The 14,874-nt window shown below is 37.8% G+C and overlaps 1 protein-coding gene across 2 annotated transcripts in view; it reads left to right on the plus strand.

Annotated features, from left to right (window-relative positions):
- Positions 1-14,242, plus strand: part of LOC139739169 (uncharacterized) — a 41,871-nt gene extending 27,629 nt beyond the window's left edge. The window contains exons 2-7 of one of the 2 annotated variants that reach the window (XM_071649783.1): positions 3,395-3,582; positions 4,927-4,998; positions 5,435-5,566; positions 6,316-6,414; positions 8,413-8,512; positions 10,722-14,242. In XM_071649783.1, the coding sequence (XP_071505884.1) occupies positions 3,418-3,582; positions 4,927-4,998; positions 5,435-5,566; positions 6,316-6,414; positions 8,413-8,469 (525 nt within the window). In that variant the 5' untranslated portion in view covers positions 3,395-3,417 and the 3' untranslated portion in view covers positions 8,470-8,512; positions 10,722-14,242. The remainder of the gene's footprint in view (positions 1-3,394; positions 3,583-4,926; positions 4,999-5,434; positions 5,567-6,315; positions 6,415-8,412; positions 8,513-10,721) is intronic. The other variant, XM_071649784.1, reaches the window with a different exon arrangement.
- The last annotated feature ends 632 nt before the right edge of the window (positions 14,243-14,874 follow it).

The following is a 14,874-nucleotide window of genomic DNA, read 5'->3' on the forward strand; positions in this document are numbered from 1 at the left end:
ATGAGCAAATTCACATAAAGAGACAGACGCTGGTATTAATAACTCATTTTTCAAAGCATGGCGATCACAACTACAAAGGCCTGCCGAGCGAATGCAATAATGGACATTTCTGTGGTATGTTATCTCCAAGGGTATCTGCGAATGCATATCTTCAAAGATCAGTTGTTTTTGCCGAATTTAATTTAATCTTTAAAGTGTCTGTGTTGATCGTTAATTAATTTGTATTTGATCTTAACAAGTAGCCTAGGCCCACAGCTGTATGAAAAACGTTAAAAAATACAAACGAAAACAAAAGCGCAGGATCTTTTTTTTTTTTTGAAAATTGAAAGGATGTCGTGTGGGTGTTGTCAGTGTCGTATTGTTTGGGAGCAATGTATTTCAAGACCATAACTGTTCACTTTGAGTAGATGAAGAGTTTGTTTGCAAAAACCGATAAGTCCATATTTGCGAAATGGAGATATTTGCGATTAAAGGTCAAGAAAAATAAAGAGAATAATAAGAAAATTTTTGCTTCTTATGACCATAACTTTAAAAATGTACCGTTATATGTCGTGACCAATATATCATTTAAAAGGTATTATTTTGTACTTTATGACAGAGACCGTAACTCAAAATCTTCAAAAATGGACTTATCGGTTTTTGCAAACAAACTCCTCAGATATACATTCCTGTACATGTCTTTTTAAAAAAAGCAAGAAAGCAGTGTACTCGGCGGGTTGACAAGGATGTAACTTCTGAAAGATATATAAGCCTAATGATAGGTGGATGGTTTCTAAGTCTTGGTTATTTGTAAGTCAGGTGGCTAGGTATCAAGGAAACCACGAATATACGATTGGTTTCTCAAAGCTTTTGTCTGAGAAAAGGTGATACTACAGGCAATTTTGTGTCATACCTATATACCACGCTGTTTTGGTTTAATAGTGAGAACGAATTTTGAACTCGCCTTGTTCACTTCCGGAGTACTTCTTGTCAACTTCCGGTTAGACATGTTTTGCTTGCTCCCGTTCTGCTGCGCAAGGTGCACCCTTTGTTGTCGTGAACACCGGTCCGTTTCATGTCTTCTTGTGTGTCACGTTGAAATGTTACCTTACAAAATTGGAGTGAACAAGGACACACACACCGAACCCTATTCTTGTCCTTATAGAAAAAAAAATGTATAAGAACGTCACATTTACTTTCCGTCATGGGCGGCATAAGTACGAATCATCAGAATATTGCACAACCAGACAATATTGTAGTCGAACGAATCGTATTAAACAGAGACGTTTTGCGTAGCTTCTTTCACTTGGAAGGACGTCACTGTTATTTCTCAGTATGATCAATCAATCTAATCCACGTCCTGTAAGTTATCCATCGACCAATTTCCAATGAAAACACGATAACGCACAGACGTAAACACACAGTTGTCGTTTCTCCACGTAAAAGTGTAGAACTGGATGAGGACAGTTCGTGGATTTCGTAACGTCTTTTCCAGCAGCCAGTAAATAACCACAAAAACCAAACTTCAAACAACTTCGTGACTCCGTTTCACTCAATTTCAGGCAAGGACGAGTTGTATGCATGTAATATGATTCTGCTGATGTGTTCTTGATTGCTTTAAAGACGGTGAGAGGCATAGCTATGGAATAAATGCACATTTTATTCTCTTTCTCCTTTTTTTTTTGCGATAGGGCCTACCCCCCCCCCACGAATCCTTTAGTCGTATAGGACAAAGTGTAGGCCTAATCTAAAGTCTTTCCACAAACGGTGACTTCAGTTACCTACAAATTGTATAAACTACACTCCTTGGTGAGATATACAGATGAATTTAATATCAACTCTCTCGAGTGTTTTAAAGAAAACCTTTTATAAACTATTTCAGTATAATAGGAAATGTGCAAAGCTGGCTTTTAAGGAGAAATGCGTAGATGTTATGTTCCCATTCTCTTTGCGATGTTTTTTCACGTCACAATGATGTGACCCCTTGAAACGTGCATGAAAATCGTGATCTCACGAGTCCTGTAAAGAGATATTTTGATTTCCATTATATGTACGACGTGCTGTCCAACGGGACACATTATTCTGGCAAAGACTATCAATGAGGTCAACGAACAAAGGCTGCACCAGCCACATGTCGGAAATGGTGAGCGTTCGGTTTCCGGTTCACTGTCAAACCGAGACAAACCTCGCAGAGTTTGGTTTGTGTGGTTATTTACTGGCGGCTGGAAAAGATGCTACAGTATCCACAGACTGTCCCTATCAAGCTCTACACTTTTATGTGGAGAAACAATAACTGTGCTTACGTTTGTGTGTTATCGTGTTTTCATTAGAAATTGGTGGATGGATAACTTACAGGACGTGAATTGTAGATTGATTCATCATGAAATATAACAGTGACGTACTTTCAAATGAAAGAAGCTACGCAAAACGTCTTTGTTTGATACAGTGCACTCCTGTCATAACGAACACTGTCCCACGAAATTTCGGTTACAACAAAGTAAAAATTCAGGCTGCAACATTATCCGCTCTGTGTATTTCTGTCGTTTATTAACATTGTTAGGTAATAACGTAATTTCGATATCACGAAAGAAAACTGCCGGTCCAGTGGACTTCGTTACAACGGGAGTTAAAAGCTGACCTCATAACGAGTGCGCCCTCAATCACTGGTTCAATTACAACTCGTCATTTCTGCCGCTGCCCTAAACGTCGCGTCGCGACCATTGAACTGTGTTAGTATTTATTACAGGTAGTTCAATGGTCGCGACGCTTTGCAAAATTACACAGCGAGCATTAGATCTGCGACGCCAACGCTTAGACGATGCACGCGTCCTCTCGGGTTGGAAAATGGAAACAGTAAATGTTTTGCGCATGACCAGAACACAGAACACAATATTTTGCATATTACGTGTATCATCCGTGGTACCCTAGCGTCGTCTTATTAGCGTTCGTGTCGCTGATCTCAAGTTCACTAACTTTATGAACACAGAGCCTGCCCCTTGCAAGAAACGCGCACGACGCGGGGGTAAACGGGCTGTCACCCAGTTCACCAATAGTGACTCCGTGCTGAACCCCTCACTTTACAAGACATGCAGATCTGTGTAGGTCCTACTTACTAGTAGTTTATGCTAAATTTATATAAGACGATCTGGCGTTGAGTCTCTATCGTCGTAACTTTGCACATAGTAGGGTAACAGAATAGAAGCTAGTCAAGGAGGAGACAACTTTTTTACTGCCTTTTTCAACCAATATACACGGCAATGATCAAAAGACCAATTGTAGTGATTGTGTTCGTGGTTTCCACATTGTGTATGTCCTGTCGCTGAAAAACTTTGTGCAAATTCAATTATTGTCTTTTCGTGGATGCACTCAACTGATAACCTTGAACATTTTGTTTTGTTTCCTCTATCACCTGCAGATAATAACCACTAACCAGCCACCATGTACGCACAGACGAAACAGCGGACGTACTTTCAGATGGGCATGTTCCTGGGCACCATGGGATTGATTCTCGCCCTCATCGGCCTGTACTACGTCAACGGGGTTGAGACTGAGACGCGAGGACTCGCGACGCAGAGGGCGGTAACACTCTGGGGCGGGATCCTGGTGAGAATATTTCTCCTTTCAAGCCACACAATACTGTCTTTTAAGGAAACCCAAGACCCAAACATGATTGTGGATTGAGCATAAAACAACAATATCACTAGAACACACCATTCAAAGCTTGCCACGGGGAACGTCGGACAATAGATTCAAAATGCATGTTTCCGTGCCGTCATCGCTAAATAAAGACACTACGTACTACAGTTCATGTACATAGAAAATGAAAAGAATATTTTACACTGATTTAACCTATTCATCTAAGTGCTATGATACTGAAAAGCACTTTATTGCCCTCTTTCAGAAAGTAGGGGAGATTATATTACCCTGAACATAAAGGTATGTCAGAAACATATCGATGGAATGACGAAAAATAAATTTTGTGGAATTCTCTAGATAATTTTGTTATATCGATGCCGATAATGACGTCGTGAATTGTAGTAGGGCCTACTGGTGGTCTTCTTTTCCTGACAGCGTTGACGGCGCCGAAACTTTGAAACTGCATAACTTTCACTGATATTGCTGCTTTCACTCGATAAATATTTATATATGGGTTTTGGTTTCCTTTGAAAGGGAATTCCGGACCACTTGAAAAATACGTGAAAAGAAAGAGTGAGACTTTATAAGCGCAATAGTGAAAATTTGAATAAAAAAGGATAAAAATTAATGAAGTTATATGAAATTGTGTAGTTTCTCGCATTTCGCCAAGCACTTCTAGGAACAGAATGATAACGATTGTACAAATCCATTGGAAAATGATGGATTTAGCGCCTTTTGGAAGCAAGCTCTTCAAATAATGAGAAAGTTGACGATGTCATCACCTCACAATTTTGCTTCCATTGAAAGCAAAGCAAAGCAAAACAGAACAAAATGACGAAAATGCAATTTATTCTGTCTTATCACGTGCTTATCTGAAACGGAAATATCCGAAATTCCCGATTAGCACCCGAGTCTAGCCATGCAAGTGGATTTCTTTTCTAAATTGAGGTCAACTTTGAACAAAGGATTAAAATGGTAATCGGTATTTTTCTCCATCTGTAAATCGGACAAAGAACCCCCAACTCATTCGTTAATTTGAGTTTTCGCGACAGATATATATACGTTTCAGAGACATCAAGCACAGGTCATGTGTAACTCAAAAGGGGTATTCTCGTCATTTACATTGTATTACACAGGTCTCTATTAGATAATAAGATAATAATTCAACCATAATCTCATCCAGTTAAAGGAGTGTAGCATTACACGCCGTGTCTTACACTGCTGTACGCATCTCTCACATAAGCATTAATCTATTTCTCTCTCCTTTCCCTTCGTCTATCTCCCCCCATTCCCCCTTTCTCTTCCTTACAGCTCATCTGCTTCGCACTAAGGAATGTCACGCTCGGATTCCCTTCGTCAAGATTTGCTACGGAATCTATGTGGGTATGTATCATCAAGAGTCATTATTTTCTTTTATTTCTTGTCCCCATATAGTCTGATAGCCATCTTCTTCTTCTTTCTTTTCTTTTTTTTTTTTGCCAACTTTAGTCCTTAACAAAAGTGCGCCCTCCTTAGCGACGAAATGGCACCCCGTGACGGAGCGCCTTTTCAGGACCACGCAGCTCTTCTTCTTTCGTCGTATGAAGCAAATAAGTGCCGACAGAATCGGTGCTCAGAATGCTGTGACAGATGGTCTGGAAACGAGACTAGTCTCCGAAGCAAATTCCTATATTGTGTTTGTTGAAGAGTTTCCTCCCCCTCTGCACAAAATGTCCTAATAAGCACTACTGTATACTAGTAGTTGGAAATCGATACACCAGCTGCTCTTGTAGAAGACCACGCCCTTCTATAATGATCTTCCCTGTTTCCATGACTACAGGACATGTGCTCGGCCATCTTCACCAACCTCATCAGTCTCCTCATCTCCGGGGCCATCGTGGGAATCACCCTGTGGGCTCACATTGACTTCTTCCGGAGCGTTAACCTCGATGACCTCAAGGACGACAATATGGTATAAAGAGGGATATTTTCGTTTTTGCTTTTGTTTTTGTTTTTCCCCATGCCAGTGTCGTTAACAGATAGTTTTATTCATACCGGAATATGACGGTGCCGAAATAAACTAGCAGTAAATATGATGAAAATAGCCGCATGATACTGATATTATCATTATGATAATTATGATTAGCATTATTACTATTATCATTGTTATTATTATTACTTTCATTTTAAGTTATCATCATTATTATCGAATAGTATGATTTATGAAACCTATATAAGATATCCGGATTTTTTCTATATATGTCTTCGTGTGTATTAATTTTGTTCTCACCTCTGTCCTCCTCCTCATCTTCCTCCTCTTCTCCTTCTTCTTCCTCCTCCTCCTCCTCGACCTCCTCTTCCTTCTCTTCTTCCTCCTGCTCTTCCTCCTCCTCCTCCTCCTCATCTCCCTCCTCCTCTTCCTCCTCATCGGCCTCCTCCCCTCCTTTTCTTTCTCCTCCTCCACTTCCTCCTCCTCCTCCTCATCCTCCTCCACTTCCTTCTCATCCCCTCCTCATCCTCTACATCCTCCTCCTCCTCCTCCTCCTCCTCCTCCTCCTCCCCATCTTCCTCTTCTTCAACCTCCTCCCCTCGTCTTCCTCCTCCTCCTCTTCTTCTTCTTCTTCTTCCTCCTCCTCTTCCTCCTCTTTCTCTTCCCCCTCCTTCTCCTCCTCCTCCTCCTCCTCCTCCTCCTCCTTACTGTGGTCCCGTTCCCCCATCCAGCTGGTGAATCTGGTGGCCATTCTTCTCTGTGGTACCCTAGCCATGATGGCATCACTCGTCGGCTGCATCATCGCCTGTTTCCCAAACTCCGATGCTGAGGTGAGCAAACTTGAGTTTGATGAAAAGAAAAACTCTTTTAGACCTTTCTGTTTGTTTGTGTTTTGTTCTCTTACACTACATTTGAAATTTGCTTAAGGGATCGTATTGTTTTGAATGAGGCCTAACTTCAGGTTTCTAACATTTTTTTTTTTGACGAGAACATGAAAAACCTCGTATGAAATATGAATGGACACGTAATTCAAAGAGGGATTCAACGTTTATTTGATAGAAATTGGTTTTGAAATGGCTGAGATATCCAAAATGGAGTATTCATAATAAAAGGTTGGACCCACCGTTTAATAGGATCGCTTTGTGTTACTTTGTTTTTGGATGTCTCACCCATTCCAAACCGCTTTTTTTTATAAACTTTGATGAGGAATGAAAGTTTCTCTGAGAATTGTGTGTGCTCTTTAATTTTTACATACTTCGTTTCTAAATATCTCACAAAATGTTAAAACCTGAATTCCCGTCTTAAGGAAGCTATACCATCCCTTTAATACCACTTGTTGTTTGCTTTTGTTTTGTGTTCTCATTTTTGCTATATTTGAAGATTCTGATCGCAAAATGGGCAAAGCGCCATTTTTAAAAATGCATTTATTATAAGTCAATCGTTTGTTGCATCACTTGTTACATAACAAAAATATTACTGAAGTGCTGATTAGATATCCCATACTTATCATTTTCTTTGATTCTGGGCTGCGGCAGCTTTAGTCACAATTATCTCAACTTAACAAAGATGTATTAGTACTCGTTTTGCGATCAATGTCTTCGTTTATTTAAGCCAAGTTAAAAATGTGCCGAATTTCAATTAAAAAAAATAGATAGTTTTGACACTCATCTAATTGCTGCCTTGCCGTATATCACCAGTAATCATTTCTCATAGCTTGCACGAACATGATCAATCTTTCACCGACCCCCGTTTGTTAAACCCTAATAGAACTACTAACGAGCTTACTGCGCATACGTTTAACATCTGTTTTTTTTTTATTCTTCCGATTGCCACAAAATGTCTGACACGCTTAGTATAACCCTGCAATATGAAATACCCCAAGAGATATATTGTTTTGATTTTGTAGAAGCTGATTTTAACGATAGTCAAAACTGTTCGAGACACAAGATTGTGTTTCACTAAAAATCATATGGATTAACAAGAATTTAATAATAGGCGTATAGTTACCCTTTTCCTGCCAAACACAATATCTGCTTAATGTCAGCAAATTACATGATAACATTTTGCATCTGTGACTTTGAAATCAATCATAAACAGAGACAGATTTTTAGGAAAAGTTTCATGCAAATAAAGAGTCTTTCGCTGATATGAAATTATTTCAATTTTCAAGATCATTCAATTTATGTTTCTATTCTATTTTCGTACAACACTTATGATTATAGAGCTTGTATATTCCGAGATCAGTGACAAACTTAGGGATCTGCACAAATACGATGACAGGATGATTATTATATAGGGAATGTAAGTCACATCACTCATTAATTATAGGCACTTAGTGTGATGTTAGTGTGTTCCTTTTCAGTAACCTCAATTTCGTCTAATTTACTTAATAAGGTTATGACATTTCCACCTGTTCTATGCTGTTTAACAATCAGTTTTTGGAGACACAATGTTCTACCCATTATACTCAAGTTTGATCCTGTCGCAAAATATACCTACAAAATAATTATTTAAATAATTATCATGTCAAGAAATTATGATTACTATATTAATTCGCAAAATATTCAAGGATTTCTGAAATCTGATCATTTCGAATTTGATTATTTCAGGCGATGATAAGATTTGAATCTCTTATTTTGGGAGAAATCAAAATTAAAAAGAGCAAAAAATACTTATAAAATAGGCCTATCACGTCAAGAAATTATTATTGTAAATTAAAAAATATTATTCAAGGATTTCTGAAATCCTTTCATTTCAAACTTGAATCTCTTATTTTGGGGAAAAATCATCTTCAAAAAATGTTCGTTCTTTTTTTAACATGCCAACAGGCCCCGATGGTGGGGGATCAATACGCTATGGATAACCAGGGATTCACTAAACACTAAGAAAAAAACAACAACAACCACAAACTCGAGATAAGGCAAAATGGTAAGTCTCTCTGATCTCGGTTCTTTATACTCTCGGAAGCAATACTTTGTTGTGGTGTCCGTATGGGATTTAACACTAGGTTGCTAATGCGCCAGTTTCATTTTGCAATTAGCATACAATACAACAGCGTTGAAATCATATATAAACTGCATCATAATACAGCTGCAAATTACATACAATTATATGCATTGAAACGAAGGATAGAGAAACTGGTAAAATGTACCCCATCTTTCCGCAGTTATTCTACCCCTCCCCACCTCCCCCTCCCACCATTGTAATAATGCACCTGCCGAAAACGATCATATCCATATACCATCTACACAATTTGAACTAAACTGTAGATTTATTCTCTTTCCTCCCGTTACTCTAATTAAAGTGTATGCATTTCATTGCAAGGCTAACTCTGATTTCATCATTATTCTATTACTCTAGTTTCTTCTTTTTTTTTTGCCTTTTTTCAATCATGCAACGTACAATAAAGCACTAATCTCACACATGAACAGATGTTCATTTGTCTCAATCGTAGTTTCCGTTTCAATTCATCACGTTTTACCTCATAAGTAAAATCAACATTCATAATTAATTAGCAGCCTACAATTAATTAGCTTTTCAATTACAGCCTACTTTACCTTCAAAGTGAGACTGCTCTAGGCCTACTTACCTGCACCGCATGTAATTAGTGTGTAAATGAGTATGTATGTGCGTGGTGATGGTGTTTATATTGATAAGCGCGCGTCATGTGTGTGTGTGTGTGTGTGTGTGTGTCTGTCTGTCTGTCTGTGTGTCTGTCTGTTTGCTTTATTACTTCGGTGTGTCTGATATCCTAAAAGATTGCACTTCTCTTGTCTTATATCCTGGCTCGTATAATGATACACAAGTAGTACGCCAGGGGCGGATCCAGGAATTCCGTAAAGAGGGGGAGCGTTTACAAAACTAAAGGGGGGGGGGCACACGCACCCCTCCCCATTTTTTTCTTTTTATTTCTTTTGTTTCAACTAAAACATAAAGAGGGGGGAGCGTGCGCCCGGTGCGGTCCTCCCTGGATCCGCCACTGTACGCACCTCGTTTTTGTAGCCTATCCTCACTACACCATGCATGCACACACTAACTCCGGCAAGATGTGTCACTGTGGGCTTGTCATTTATAGCGAAAGATTTTGTTTATTGCTTACCGATACTGGTATTCTTCCTTCTTCTTCTCCTCCTCCTTCTCTCTTTCTCTTTCTCTCTAATTATATATTTTACTTGTGTCTTTTTTATGTCGGCCTACAGTCAAACCTGCATGTCTATAGCGACCAGGAAAGGGAGACGAAAAAATTGGCAGTTGTAGACAGGTGGCCGCTATAGACAGGGTCGTTCATATGGCTTTTCTCTTGGGTGAATGATTTTTAATTGTCCGTTTACAGCAGGTGGCCATTACATACAGGTGGTCGTTAAGACCGGTTTGACTTTAGCTTCTATTTTCATTGCCCCTTTTCCATTCTCGTATATGCATTTATACCCTATTTATAAAAGAAGTACAGTAATCTATACAGAAAAGCGTGTTTCCAGCCGCAAAACGTAGTCGTGAGTCAAAGGCTGCGTTTATCATCTTTCCCCTGTTTAAACGGCTTTCAAAAGCCCTTTCCAAAGCCCTTTAGAAACGGCTTCCAAAATAGTTGCGTTTATCAACTCTTCGCGAACACGATAACTGCCTGTCACTGCACAGCTGCATTGCGCAATTCGACCCGTGGAGAAGAGGTCATACAAAGGCGTGCATGATTCGTAACTGCAGTAGAAAGCCGTTTCAAAACAGATTTGCGTTTATCTCGCTTCAAAAGGCTTTTACAAACAGGTTTCTGAAAATCTGTTTAGGAAACCTGTTTCGGAAAGCACAAATTTGCGGCTTTCGAAAAGGTTTTCCGAAAGGGCTTTCAAAACAGCTTTGCGTTTATCAACTCGTAAAAATTCCTTGAAAGCTGTTTGGAAAACCTGCTTCTGCCGAGAAAAAGAGTTGATAAACGCACCCAAAATCATCTGTAATCATTGTATTTAAACACCATCATAAATCACCATTAAAGCGACACTGCAAAAGAAACGTAAACATGAAATATTTTGCTGATGCCCCGGCTTCCTGAATGACTACAGAGCTCAGGGCACTTGAGGGCGCTGTTTCAAACAGTATCAGGTATTCAAGCCCCGTGTTTCTTTCCTCTTTCTCATTCACCCAGGCATAAACAAAAGGAAATAAACCCAACGTTATTTGAGGTCAACTGATGTCAAGTGGACATATTCGCGAAGGAGAGGTCATTGCACTTTTTGCCGACAAGAAACAGTCCATCAGGATCACCCACGGTGATGGCGCTCTTCAAAATCAACGGTCAAAAAACAAGAAAATGACGATATTCCACTTAATATTTTTGTTATCATTATTCGGGGTTTTTTAATCGCCTTGCTTGCTACTAGGCTGTGCTCGAACTGAAAATGTTAGATATTGTTTGAAATAAAGTTGTAAATATGTATCTTGGTAAACAAGCAAGTATATAAACATAAAAACAGACCGGAATTCACTGTCAGTATTGGCCCTTGTTCTGTGTCTATAACTAGATAGTATCAATGTATTTAGTCAAAATGAATTTATGACAGTTTTCTCTTTTCTTGAAATACATCCATCTTCTAAAGCAGACTGAAACTGCATATAATACACATTCATTCAAGATATACCCTAGATTTTGCAATATCTCGACTTACTCATGAATATGACTTCGTCATTTTCTAGCGGGTTTTCATTGTAATCAAATTAGATTTTACGTCTTTGTTGCTGTTAAACCTTTAGTGTAATTCGAAGATTGTAGTGCTATATTTGTTTTGAAAATGTGCTGCAAATGTAACTTTCCAAGGTGTTATACTCCGTGAATGTACGCGCAACTTTTGTTAATTCTATTTTAATTTGGCAACGAAAGGCGACGCTTGATTAAGTCCATGCAAGCGACATGAGGTTAGTTTACGATGCACATTTTGAGGAATCCACACGTATTAAAATGGACTGAACTATTTAATAAAGGTAAAGATAGAAGACCTCTCGGCGGATTAGATCCGTATCGCTCACGAAATATGACGTAAGCATTAAATCGCGCGTAAAGCACCATCCGTGTTCAAGATCTGCGATCTCTGATTTCATGACAACTTTAATGTAATAGCTGCACTCTTATAGATTATGATGCATAATGTCGTAAAGACCGCAGCGATATGGCATCGAATGTGCAATTCGTAGCACGAGGGATTGGTATTATACTTCGCGTATTTTAATTTGTTTTATGCTGTTTTGCTTTCTTGCATTGTACCTAATTTATTAGTTGTCGTGTAGTTAGTGACGTGATGAAACCTTTTTTTTTTAATCCACCTGTGATTATTGTCTGTTTCTCGATTATTTACTGTCACGTTTTTCTTTAAAAATGATATTTGACGTTTTGTTATTATTTTACTCTTTTATATAATATAAAATCTATTGTTTCATGGAGATAGATGAGTAAAGAGGGAGATCACATCTGATGTTATCGTAGGCGCTAGAACATTTTGGGCAAACTCGTAAATCATGCCCTTTGTGTCGTCATTTCCGGATTCATAATGTAATTCAAGGTATGCCGCTACCTACAAATGTTTTGGACAGGATTGTAATTGTAAGGATATGGTGTGAAATGATGAAATGCATGAAATTTCAAGAATTTCTTCTTCAAACGCTAAATTTCACCACACGAGGTAATCTTAGTTCCAACCCTAAGACAGCAGTCCTCAACATAAACGCAAATAAGCTACTTAGAATGTTGCTCTAGCCTTCACTATAAGCTGCAAATTATAATTGCTGTATATACTTTCGGATATGATGGGATAAACCGACTTTATAGCGCTGAAATTATCTTTAGTGAATATGAATTGAAATAATATGTCTGTCATGTTTGATATTTTTATGCTCATGTAGTCATCTTTAAATTCTATTACTGTCGGTGAATTTCGTTTTCTTCTATTTGTTCAAATAAAGGAGAAAAACACTTTCATTTCCCATGATGCTTTGCAAATGAATGACCATTTTCCCGCCAAGTGCAGTACACGGGCAAATATAGTCGTATATGGCGTTTTCTGTACAGGTGACGGTGTATTATACGTGTTGCATGATATCCACATGCTGGTCTTATCACAGTTAGCTTTAAATGAGATTATTCACACTCTTCCCAAAATACATATTCAGTCTCTTCACAGAATCAAACTAAAAAAAGGGGGCGAGTTATGACAACTGGGTGTATACGATCACAAGATGTGATTTACATACATGGCCATATTGATACGTACTCCCTTCATAAACATGACTTAATCTGCCATCACAGTCATGAGAAGGTTATATATTCATATATCCCGTTCAATGGATAGTATTTCATGTTCAATTGTCCTCAAAATATCTCTCACGTATAAGTCATCACGCGTATATAGTATTGTATATAGCACAACTCCACGTCTATTTCTCGCGCACATAAAACTTTCATACCAGGGGTAAACCATCTTCAGTAGTAAAATTGATTGTGGAAGGAGGACTCATATTATTTACATTCCAGAAATGTTTGAAGAACTCCGGAAAAGGGAAAGGTGAACCTATTGGGGAAGAAATGTCAAGGAAAGTTAATGAGACATTGGATATTTTGTGACATAAACTGAAAATACTGGGTTGTATATTTTTGTAAGCTATACTATTATATTTTTGTATGTGCGGTACCTGTTATCGAGGAATGTGTCTGTATTGTATATATTATCTGTGTATACTGACCTGGCACTTATATTATGTAAATAGTGCGTGATCTAGAACGCACTCTACTTGATTGTATTGTAGGGCAAATATATTATAAGCAGAAGTGCAGTTTTGTTTTTATCAAGACCTTTGGTCTCAGTGAAGCAGATAGCTATTTGGTTATCACCATACATTCGTGTTACATTTGAATATCTTTAAAGTATGGTACATTACAAGACTTGCACTATTTGTGATAAAAAAGAAATAATACTAGAAATAAAAATAAGTGGCGTTTATACCATTAATTCCACATGTAAAAATGTATGGATATGTGCACGACCGTGCAATATTCAGGTGAATAAAAATGACTGTCACTGTGTACGAATTCATCCAACCAAAACTCGTTATCTCAGTAAACTGTTTCCCATGTCTCTTAAATGCTCATCTGCACTAACGTCGAGAAACTGTTTAATATATCATTATTATCCTGACTCAAAAATCTAGCTGAGGCGGATATTGATGAAATATTGCCCATAGATGCCAGTCGGCATTGTTTCCTATTGCACTGCACGATGAAACTACACCACGCGCTGCGTGCTACGGAAACGGCTTTATTATCACGGCAACGCCTGCCCATCTACCAATCGACGCAGCTGCCTCGGCGGGAACAAGTCGAGCTAAAAATTAGAATACACATGCATAATAGTAAAAAAAGAGTCTATACAGAACAGAGTGTATGTTTTCGTCTTTTTTCATGGATGGCACACAATATTGTAAAAACATTTTGAAGCTCGGAATAATTTAAATCAGATCGTTCAACGTTCAAAAATCTGTTGTGACTGGGTCAGTATCTACTCTGTTTCCATTGTGGCTTGTTTTTCCCTGGTTTTTTTAGCGTATGATATACATTACAATTTGATTTCATTTCTTCTTTTATTTTGTGGTCAATGTAAAGTCTTCATAAATAAAATGTTACTAACGATGAAGTCCAAAGTTTTCCTTTGAACTCTCTAATGATGTCAGAGTCATAATCAATGTTTGGATAACGATGAGGACAGTTCATTCATTATAATGATTATCATTATTGTCATTACTATTATTGTTAGTGTGTTATAATGATTATAATAATAACGATAATAATGATAACAATGATGATTATTACTATTATTGTTTTTATTATTATTTTCATATTATATTATATTATATTATATTATATTATATTATATTATATTACATTACATTATACTATATTTTAATTACATTTATCATTTTGCTTATTTAAGAGAGTCTGTGATGTAATGATCCCATTCAGGGAAAACATGTTTGGCAAAGTAATGCTAGGGACGTGGTCTCTTTTCACGTCCCCGGCAGATACTATAACTATTATTATTATTATCATTATTATTTTTGTTATTATTATCATTATTATTATTATTATCATTATTATCATATTTTGATTACATTTATTATTTTGCTTATTTAAGAGAGTCTGTGATGTAATGATCCCATTCAGGAAAAACATGTTTTGGAAAGTAATGCTTGGGATGTGGTTTCTTTTCACGTCCCCGGCAGACAGGGTTACCCTTACAAGAAGACATTGCAATATA

The sequence above is a fragment of the Diadema antillarum genome, unplaced genomic scaffold (genome assembly GCF_040938485.1).
Source record: "Diadema antillarum isolate AM-2024a unplaced genomic scaffold, OU_Dant_1.0 seq00000785_RagTag, whole genome shotgun sequence".
Lineage (NCBI taxonomy): Eukaryota > Metazoa > Echinodermata > Echinoidea > Diadematoida > Diadematidae > Diadema > Diadema antillarum.